Source organism: Octodon degus, unplaced genomic scaffold, assembly GCF_000260255.1.
Source record: "Octodon degus isolate 3935 unplaced genomic scaffold, OctDeg1.0 scaffold00019, whole genome shotgun sequence".
NCBI lineage: Eukaryota > Metazoa > Chordata > Mammalia > Rodentia > Octodontidae > Octodon > Octodon degus.
In genome coordinates, this window is record NW_004524595.1 from 3,156,335 (window position 1) to 3,167,790 (window position 11,456).

Consider the following 11,456-nt stretch of genomic DNA (forward strand, 5'->3'; position numbering starts at 1 on the left):
ATTTGAATATCTAGCAAAAGAGAGAATACAGCTTTCAAGAAGCCTTTCCATTAGAAAACACAATATAATTCACTTACCATGCAGGAAATTCAACATAAATTTTAATTAGATATGGTAAATGTTTAAACGATAATCTGAAAGTTCATGGTTACTTCATTAAGAGTAAAATCCAAGAAAAAATCTACAGATTATGAAAAGACATGCTGACTTTTAAAAATGATAAAGAATAATTTTTATGACTACCACCAGAATTCATTCTTTGCCAGAAATGCTCAGACAGCCAAGAGAAAGGTGTCATCTCTGAAACTCAGCCAGAAGCGAAACCAAGTGGGTGTCATCACAGCATATCCTAGCTTTTCCTTTTTTCCCTAAACTATAGGACTGTACATCCAGACTGTGTTACATTCAGAGGTATGTCACCAGATCCCTCTTATGTGTGCCAATATATTCTGGCCCCACTGTGGTTTTATCTGACGCAGAAATACAGCATTGGTTCCAAAAATATTATCATGCTCTCTCAGTGCTGAGATTGATGATTTGGGGCAGGGGTGTGGGAGAAAGGGGGGGGGTCTCTCTTTTTTTCTTCCCCCCCTCCCCCATCTATTTTCATTTCTGTAACCAGGAATTTAAGTTCGGGGCCAGCAAACACTACACTGCTGAGCTACATCCTCAGTCCTGATAAGATTATTCATTGCTAAACTTCACATTTATTCCTACATATTTTCTTGTCCAGGCAAGCATGCTTAGGGAGCAGGGGAAAAGTAAACCCATTCTCTGTCCACTCAGTCAACAAACCAGAAGTACAAAAATAGTTCTATAATCTTGATATCCAAGGCCATAGTCCTACAAAATTAAGAAGATAACAAACAGGATTAAAGAATCAAAATATCAGGCCAAGTATGATACAGCTCAGTGGCTGAGCACCTGCCTGGGAAGCACAAGGTCCTGAGTTCGATTCCCAGTTCCAAAAACTTAAAAGAAAAAAAAAAAAGGAGTGAGAGATTAAGGCAGTAAACACAATACTGTAATTCAGTTCGCTCAAATCTCTCAACCTCTAATTTGTAACATACTCACCTTTGTTATAGCCGTTTCTACTTTTGGGGCCCAGCAGTTTGAAGTATCTCTTACTAAACACATGTGAGGCTCTTTGGAGTTTAAAGCCTAGAAATATATTTTTTTAAGGTACATAAAGAAAAAATAGTGTCAAACAAATTAGCTGGAAATAAAAACAAAATAAAAAATGACTTACTATATTTTTTTAAAAACTTTTTAAAAAGCATGGAGGGGCTTAACACAAGGCCAGGCATGGTGGCACACACCTGCAGTCCCACTACTCAGGAGGCAGAGGTAGTAGTAGGATTACCACAAGCTGAGCCAGCTTGAATTACTGAGCAAAATTTTGTCTCAAAAAAAAGTAGGGTTCAACACTATACTGCTAACCAACCATAAACACTACTCAGATTAACAGCAAGCAGCGGAAAACACTAGGCCAAGTATATAGTTTTCTCAGTATGAACACTGAGCTTGAATTTTTCAATTTATCATTTTAAAAGGCCAAGAGCTTTTTTTTTAACCTACCAGATTTTAAGGAAAGCAGAACAGATCATCATCCTTATAAAGAAAAGCATTATGTTCAAAATAAACAGTCCTATTCTAAAATTTCCTTCGAGCAAGTCAAAGCTAACACTGCTGATAAGACAAAATGCTCTGAGGCAGACCTGGAGGGGCAGAGTTCACAGCAGCAAACAATACAGACACCGACACAGGTCCAAGGTCATGCACAACTCTTTGTATAATCAACACCTACAAGGACAGAGCAGGCAACACTAGCTAGAGGGGCATAGAGCAAGGTGTATTTAGAGCTTCACACTTTCCTCCTTTTGAAAAAAATCAAGCCATGTGTATATACTAAATATTTTTAAAGTTTTCTTTAGGCTGAAAGTGTATATAGCTCACGGCAGAGTGCTGGTGAAACATGTACAAAGCCCTGAGTTTGATGCTCAACACCATGGGGGGTGGGAGAAGTAGTCTTCATAAACACAACAAAAGCTTGCTTGGCCTTGTAATATTTTACTGATAGTCTCTCTGAGGGTCTTACTATGTATTATAAATGCAACTTTATGAAATCACCTATTCAATATGCTACTAATTCATAAGCATTCTGAGAAACTTCCATGGTAACCAATGAAAAGTCATTGTACTGCGCACTACACATCCACTTAGAAAGTCCAAAGGGTACTATCACTAAGGGCTCTTATTACTGAGGTTTACATTTTATGTGACTGAATATAAGTCACACCTGTGCTGGCTCCATACTAGCTACTAAGAATATGTAGGTACCAAGCACATGAACCGTGGCTAGTTCAAACCGATGGCTATAAATATAAAATCCAGATTTCCAAGACAGAATACTACAAGGAAGGGGCAATCTTAATAACGCTTCATCCTTTCTGTCAACTCCATGTGAAAATACTATTTTAGATATGTTATGTTGAGTAAAACAAGATTCTTATAAATTAAAATAAGCCACCCAGTAAAGGTACGAATATTTGTGTTTTTTAGAAGTATTTTCTATTATAGGTTTAAAGATTTTTGCTATATATTATGGAAGAAAATGTAATTGTAACTACAAATTCTGTACCTATTGTACATTACATGAAAAAAACATATCTTGAGTCAGTGTCTTACATGTTAAGAGGGACTGAAATAGTTTATATTGTATTAAAGTTCTTTAAAATTGAAAAACAAACCACCCAATGAAAGGTTCATGAATTAACAGAATCTACCATTTCTCCATAAGTATTCTGGTAAGTACAAGTCAATGTGTCACTTTTAAAATCACTCTCTCCCCTTAGACAGGCTGATGCTGTGCTGCTTTTCCCCAGAGAAACATCTACGTACCACTCGCTCAATAGTAGGCTGAAACCAATTGCCATACACAAGCAACAAGGACATTTTGTCTGAGCAAAATCCAGCTGCTAGAATAGGGATGGGTTTTGGCGTTGACTTCTTTCCTTTCCCAGGTGTTGCTATCTGAATTGTGCAGTTTGAAGTCAAAGGTTTTTTGCAATGTCTAGGAATGTAAAAAACAATAAATAAGATTAGAGAATTTGAAGTAGCACCTACTAATTCCTGGACGTTGGCATCAAGCTAGGAAACACAACCCTCCTCCAGCCTCCCCACTACCCACTACCACAGTGGACATAAGTACTTCCCTGGAGCAGTGTGCCTTTCAAGACTCCACTTGCCTCTCCAATACCTTCCTACAAAAACTGGCCTTGAGAACTGCCTGCCAGTCTGTCTTACTTTGTCTGCTCCAGAAGGAAGCTCCAAGCTCCCACAGCTCTTGTTTGTACCTCTTCCAGCCAGTCCTCATTATCCACTGCTCCCAAACCCTAAAAGCTTTACTTTACCACAGTCTCTGCAGATAAAGCTCCAGTAACAGACCACACTGTCCATGTCTTCTCAAAGGGCATGTTTTACACAATCTACCCTGGCTCATCCTTGCAGCCCTTCCAAATTGTAGCTATTTTCTGTCCCACATCCTTTACACCAGGGGCATTAGACATGATTTAAGTATGCTCCTTACTCTCTAAGGAAAACTTCAAGATGGTATTCTCCTTCACTCCAAAAACCTTTGAATTTTTGTCATCAATACCAGCTACCCTACTTCATGCTATCCTTGGGTCATTACTACATACTTATTAAAGATTTCAACAGACTTGTGTTTCTTCCCAACACTACCACTGAATTCCTTTCTTATAAACTCTCACACTTAGTATCCAGGATGAAGATGTTTCTGAAACTCTGATCTCTTGATTTTTACTCCAATGATTTCTTTCACTGTATCTTAATGACACACTCCTCATACTCTACAGACATCTTACAGTTTATTCCCTGTAAGCAAACACTATTATCTCACTTTTAGGAGTATCTTACTGTAACTATCTTTCTAACCTACTCCTTTGGGTATCCTTACTTCAAAACTATCGCTAGACCCAGGACTTTGCATCTCTCCCTTGGCCTTCACCTCTCTTTAGGTTACTTCCAACATATAAGCAGAATGGCTTAAAAAAAAAAAAAAAGACTGCCTCAAAACAGCTCTGGCTGGGCATGGTGGGGCATACCTGTAACCTAGCACTCTGATACAAGAAAGCTTAAGGCTAACCTTAAAGCTGAGTTTAGGACCAGCCTGAACTAAAAAGCATTCTTGTTTCAAAGAAGAGCCAGAGCCAGGGAGATAGCTCAGAGGCATAAGTACCTGCCTGGCAAGTGCAAGGTCCCAAATTCGATCCGCGGTGCAAAAGAAAAAAAGCCAAACAGCATTATTCCTCTGCCTAACACTCCTGAAAGGCTTATTACTTTAAGTAAGTACAATATCCACTACTTCTGGCCCTCAATTCCTCTGGTAAATTCTATATCCCATATACATACATCACTGTGACCACAGAACCTTAGGGTGTACAAGCTAAAAGTTACCTCAAGGAGAACTCAATGCAGAGACTCAGGATTTCCTGAATGTTTGAAAATTAGTACATTCTGCTTTTCATGATGAGTTTATAAGTTCCTATGCTAATATTTTAAAATAAGGATAGGTGCTGACAATAAAAAGTTGCAATCATTTTAAAATATAACTGTCACCATGCTCACAAATATATGACAACATTTGGCAAACTTTTTCTGTAAAGAGACTGAAGTAAATATTTCCTGATTTTTGGGGCCACATTCCTCAAGCCACAGGTGATATGTGAGTCTGACTTCCAGGACATAATCTTGCTAAATTCTGACCTATGACTACTATACTACAAAATCCAGCAACACCATCTCACTATCAAATACACATTATGATTCTCACACATATAGGCAAGAGAAAATAAAGCAGTCTGAAAAACAGAATTAAAATATCACCAAAGTAGCCAAGCAAATCTTCAACTGAGCCATTTTTTTTAAAATATATTTTTACTTATGTATGTACTTATTTATTACATATAGGGTCTCACTCATAGCTCAGACTCACAGTGATCCTCCTGTCTCAGCCTCCCCAGTGATGAGATTACAGACATGCGCCACCACGTCCACTTCTGGGGCAGCACAACAAGCAGTACTGGGAATTGAAACTGGGTCCTGAGCAACTTTTTTTAAAATTAATTTTTAGAGCTTATCAAGCATGCATTGTAAAAAGCCACTTTCCTGAGCTGGGCACAGTAGCACATGCCCATAACTGCACCACGTAGGATGCTGAGGCAGAAGGACCACCTCAAGTCCAAAGCCAAACTGTACTACACAGACTCTTGTCTCAGAAAACAAAACAAACAAAAAAGCACTCTCCTAAATACAAATAAATAATCCAGAAACGCTTACTGTACTCATATAGCCCTTACTATACTCACAGATAAAAGACTCAAAAATGCTTTCAAGGGCCAGAGGGATAGCTTAGCAGTTTAAGTGCCTGCCTGGTAAGCATAAGGTTCCAAGTTCAATCCCTGGTACCACCAAAAAAAAAAAATGCTTTCAAGCTAGCTGTAGCGAGTGGAATATATCTGTTATCCCTACAGTGTGGAAGGTTGAGGTAGAAAGACTAACTACTCAGGTCCCATCTGTGCAACATAGCAAGACCTTGTTTCATAAATAAATAAATGAGGGGGCCTGGCCCTAGCTCAGTCCTTTAAGTGGCTGCTTCCACAAAGCTGTCAGCCTCAGGTTGCTAGAGTTCGAAACTCACAACTCTCCCGCTGACCAAAAGTGCCCTGAAGGCATTCGAGGAACCAAAAAAAGAAAAAAAAAAAAAAAAAAATCCATAAATAAATAAATGAATCAAAAACTCTTTAAAAAATGCTAGGGATGTAGCTCAATGCAAAGCGCCTAGGAGTTTTAATCCCAGTGCGGCAAGAAAACAATAAAAATCCCAGTGCTGGAGAGGCTGAAAACAGGAAGATCATTGTAAGTCTAACCTGTATAGTAAGACCCTGTACCAAATAATTAAAAAAAAAAAAGTATATGCAAAGAACAAAGATGGAAGACTATGAAAAAGTAATAAGAGAATGAATTTCTGACTTGAAAACTTACCCATTCAATACATGTTCGAAAAGATGAACTTGACCATCTCTGCAAACAACAGCTAACTTGACAGGCTAAAAGAAAAATATAGCTGATTAATGAATAGCATACTTTAGTCTCCAATCTAACTTATGAAAACTCAACTCTCTACCCATCCCTTTTGCTAAGCAGATAAACATATATTTAAAAATAATTACTGTGGGCCGGCCAGATAGCTTAGTGGATTAAAACACCTGCTTAGGCAGATGCAGGGGCCAGGGGTTCAAACCCCAGACTCAAGGGGCCCCCTGAAACGGAGATTAGGACTGGGTGTGGTGGCAGACACCTGTAATCCTAGCATTTGGGAGGCTGAAAACAGGAGGGTCACTGTAAGTCCAATCTGTGCAGTGAAATCCTGGAGACTCTGTACTAAATATGTAAAAAGAAAAAAATTTAAAAATAAATAAAAATAGAAAGTTTCTCTGACAAAATATCAAGCGTGATGTAAGTGAATCTTGGTGTGGTAGCATATGCCCATAATCCCAGCACTTGGGAGGCTGAGGCAGGAGGATTATTGCAAGGTCAAGACCAGCCTGGCCTGCACAGTGAGCTCAAGGTCAGCCTGAACTGCACAGCAAGAGCCTGTCTCAAAAAGAGACCCCCCCCAAAAAAGACAAAATAAACAATTGTAAGTGAATGTCTACAGATGACATTGGCACTGAGAACACAGCTTCAAAGTTAGATTAAACAAGTGGCTACCAAGTGCTGAGGCTGGCAACACAGACCTGCCCTGCCCCACAGATCAGAGTAGTCAGGGCTGCTGCACTATCTATGGCTGGGATGGGATTCTAGAAATCCATCCCCTCCCTTCTTCCTGTCAGTTCTCAGACCCTCTTGGTCTGGATTCTTCTAGGTACCACACTTGCAGCTGGGCTCCCAAGGATCTACACAGCACTTTGAAGGCCTCTTAAAGAAAGCTTAAAGGAATATGGAACTCTTATAAAAAGTTGCTCTCTCTATTCTAACTGATAAATTTAATGAGAAAATTAAGGGAATAACTATTATTACATCAGAAGAAACTGAAATATAAAGAATGTTTGGGGCTGGGGATATAGCTCAGTGGCTACCTGCCTGGCAAGTGCAAGGTCCCGAGTTGGATCCCCAATACATATATATATATATATATGATGAAAAATTTCTGATTCATCTCTAAATTCCAGTTTGAGAGTTATGTAACACAAGCGTTTCAAAATTTACACTGGATTAAAACTGAAATTTAGGGGCTGGTGAGATGGCTCAGTGGTCTACAGCACCTACTTAGCGAAGCACAGAGACCGCGGTTCAATCCCCCAGCACCACATGCCAGCCAGCCCTGTCCCCTGGTGGGCTGAGCTGGCCACACACACACATAAATAAATTTTAAAAAATTAAAAAATAAATACATAAATAAAACTGAAATTTAAGCTTTCATTCAAAAAGACTGTGTCCCAATAAAAATCCTACATAGCTTTTTTTTTTTTAAAGGGAAGGTTCTATAGGGTGTTCAGGATCTCACTACTAGATTGGACTCAGTGATCCACCTGTTTACAGAGCTAGGATTACAGGCATGTGCCACCATGCCCAGTCTCAACTGCTGGCTCAGCACGCCCCAAGGGAGGGGCTGGTAAGGGAAGCCCAGAGACAAAACCCCCAGCCCCTGTGCCTACTTGCAGGTGCTTTAATCCGCTGGGCTATTTGGTCGGCCTTCCTATATAGCTTAATCTAATAGAAATATGACTATAAAGAACATCAATAAAATCAGATTTATTTAATGCTAAAATATGTAAGTCACAAACTTTTACATTAAAAAAATCCTTACATATAAAAAAACAAACAAGTAAAACTCTCACAATAAAATACACCTTGGGACCCAAACAAATTTAGAATTCAAAAATGTGTTTGAAACACTGCCAGTCCTGCAGATAACTATTATGGACTACTGGACAATATTCGATTACTTTGCTGAATTCATGCACCTACAATATATGAATGGCAATGGAATACATATCTGTGACAAAAGTAAACAAAAAAGGGGGATATAAATGAAGGACCATTTTGTAGTGTGGGGGGAAAAAAAATATATATATATATACACAAAGTAGCATAGATATACAGCTACTTTCTCTTAGTTCAATGAGAAGTTTTGAACTAAGTGTTCAGACAAGATATCATGTCTGCATCTTGTACTATGAATAACTACAAGGAAAACAATATGCAATGTATTAATTATTGTAACTGTCCTACTAACCTGTTTTGAAACTATCTCATTGCTAGTTCTTTCTCAATAAAATATAAAAAATCCAAAAAAGAACATGTTTGATGCAGCAAGCACATATTATTTATAAATATTCCTTTTAACAAAATCTCTTATCAACTTCTGCTAATTCAAAAAATGCATTTTTTAAAAAATGTATTTGGTACAGGGTCTCACTACACAACTCGGACTCATAGAGATCCTCCTGTTTTCAGCCTCCCCAGTACTGAGATTACGGGTGTACACTACCACGCCCAGACTCAGTGGCCTGGCCAGGTGCCTGGGGGCGGGGCCAGCACAGCAGGTGGTGCCAGGGACTGAACACCATCCCCCGTACTTGCTTAGTTTACTTTGTATCTAAAGCTTCCCCTTCCTCCCATGAGAAACTATCATATTGACTTAATAACTTCTTAGGCAATCTAAGAGATTTTCAGTTACATTTTTGTCATTATTCCCTCATACCAATATTCTGATAGTAAAAATGAAGTTATAAAATCCAAAGCCATTTCTTGAAGAGGAAAAAAAAAAAAAAACCTTCAAACCACTTACCTCTTCTTTGTTTTCTGACAAAGTCAAGTCAATGTAGACAGGCTCATCTGTAACGGTAAAAGACATCACTGCATTCTTTTCTTTGTTTTCTGACCGGACTTGCCTAGGTAACAAAATTAGCCATTAGACAACAAGACACATTTATTCAAGGGGGGGAAAATCACAATCTTAAAAGAGCTTCAGTAACTTTCATTTTTGAAAGCTACATTGAGTAAAGATCTCGATAAGAAAAGTATTCACGTTCAACCAAACTAACATGTTTCCTTGAGGGGGGAAGTATTTTGGGGGCAGATATAAATAATGGTATTCTTTTCATTAATCTATGTGTCTATCTTGATGTCAGTCCCACTGCTGTGATTACTATAGCTCCATCAACTTTTTTTTTTTTTTTGCTTCAAAAGTCTTGAATTAGTCTACACAGTCAATACTGTGAGGGAAATAAGTCTTCCCCAATTGATCAGAGATTCAATGTAAACAGAGCTAGAAATCCAGGCAGCATTTTTGTAGAAGTTGACAGACTCATTTGGACGTTTAAGCAAAAATGGAAACATATAGAATGTCAAGGTAACCATTAGAAAGAAGTCTACACAGTCATTTTATACACACATGCACATAATCCTCATTATTCACAGATTCTGTATTTGTAGATTCACCCACTTCCTAAGTTCATTTGTAACCCCAGAATCAGTGTGGATGGAATCTTCATGCTCATTTCATTGCAGACCAGTAAAAACCCTGAGCTGCCTCAGGCTCAACATTCCCTCCAAGAGCAAACAAGGCTGCACTCTGCTTTCGAGTCTGCTCTCACACCACAAACAAGCATCTACTTAGTCACACCCCTTTGGCACACTGTGCACTTTGTTGATTTCAGTGTTTAAATTTTCTCCCAAGCAAAGTGTTCATGTGCTGTATAGTATCCCAGAGCACAAGAGGGTTACAGGTAAATTTTCTTCACATTAAGACATGCATGTGTTTTTCACAATTAGGTAAGCTTCATCTAGGGATTTGTCATGCTACTTTGAGCCCAAAGTCAATCTGCCAAAAATTTGTGTTAAATAAAGTATACTAAAGAGACACACGGGGGCCTGCCCCTTAGCTTCTGTACGTGGCTGCTTCAACAAAGCAGTCCGGCTCAGGTTGCTGTGGTTTGATCCCCACAACTCAAACCAGCCAAACCTGCCCTGAAGGCATTCGGAGCAAAAAATAAAATAAAGAGACACACAGAGAACAAGGTTATATACTGATTAGATAACAAAATGTGATGACCAGAGGCTCACAGTAACTCTAAGTTTCTCCAAGGAGTAATATATTCACTAAATCAGTGTTCATGGGAACTTTATAGAACACAGCTATAAATAAATAAACACACACACACACACACACACACACACACACACACACATACATACACACATATAGAAAGCCATATCCGGGCCAGGGAGATAGCCCAGTAGAATAAACACTGGCCTGGCAAGGGCAGGGTCCTGAGTTTAATCCCCAGTACCACAAAAAAAAAAAGAAAGAAAACCAATTAAGTGGAGACAGCATTTTCAACAAATAGCACTGCAATCACTAGAGGATAGATACCTAGTGTACTATACAAAAATCATGACTATAAGGCTGGGCATGGTGGAGCATGCCTATAACCCCAGCACTCAGGAGGCTGAGACAGGAGGATCACACTAAATTCAAGGCCAGCCTGGGCTACAAAGTGAGTTCAACATGTGCCTAAACTGCATAGTGAAACCCTATCTCAAAAAAAAAAAAAAGAAACCCTATCTCAAAGAAAAGACAAAAAAGAAATCGAAGAAAAAAAATCACCACTAAGTATGAAAGAAATGCACTTTACAATAATGAAATACCACAACCAATCTATATCACAACCAATCTATTAGAATAGTTTAAAATACCAAGTGTCACAGAGAATACAAAACTAGTATTCTCTTACAGGAATGTAAACTGGTACACACACACACAGAGAGAGAGAGAGAGAGAGAGAGAGAGAGAGAGAGAGAGAGAGAGAGAGAGGAACTGGCCATGTCTTGTAAAGTTAAATGTCCACTGACCAAACAAGCCAAGCTATAGTTTTTAATACCTAACTCATAGAAACAGCCCAAATGCCTATCAACTGGTGAATGGATGAAGATGCGGTTTTCCAATACTATGGAGTACTACTACTCTGCCATTAAGAAGGGTAAATTCAAGACATTCTTAGGTAAATGGACACACCTTAAGATCATACTCCTTAAGAGTTCTTGGAGTCATCCCTACAGAGTGCCATGCTACCTACAAATGATGACAATTTAACCTCTTCTTTATTGCATTTATATTTTTCTCTTGTCTAATTGCTCTGGATAATATTTCCAGAACTATCATGTACAGGTACAAATTACCTATGAATAGTGTGATCATTATATCTATCTAAAATGTACCAATAAGGTCAATTAAGACTCAGGACATATGAGAACTCATACTGTGACATCATGTAACTCGGTAGTGTCCCAAATTTTCTGATCAAGGAGATTATGGGGACAAAGAGGAAAGTGATCGATGATGTAGAGTGTGCCTAAGGAGAGTC

General features: G+C 38.7%; 1 protein-coding gene and 1 non-coding gene across 2 annotated transcripts in view; both read right to left on the reverse strand.

Moving 5' to 3' along the window:
- The window catches only part of Wdr43 (WD repeat domain 43), a 73,741-nt gene that overhangs the window by 23,327 nt on the left and 38,958 nt on the right, over nt 1-11,456 (reverse strand). Inside the window, exons 6-9 of the mRNA XM_004627386.2 lie at nt 8,879-8,981; nt 6,067-6,131; nt 2,902-3,073; nt 1,075-1,161 (exon numbers count right to left, since the gene is read on the reverse strand). Of these exons, the coding sequence (XP_004627443.1) occupies nt 1,075-1,161; nt 2,902-3,073; nt 6,067-6,131; nt 8,879-8,981 (427 nt within the window). The remainder of the gene's footprint in view (nt 1-1,074; nt 1,162-2,901; nt 3,074-6,066; nt 6,132-8,878; nt 8,982-11,456) is intronic.
- On the reverse strand, nt 269-346 carry LOC111815678. Its single transcript, XR_002820334.1, has one exon. It is a non-coding gene; the product is annotated as a small nucleolar RNA SNORD53/SNORD92 (small nucleolar RNA).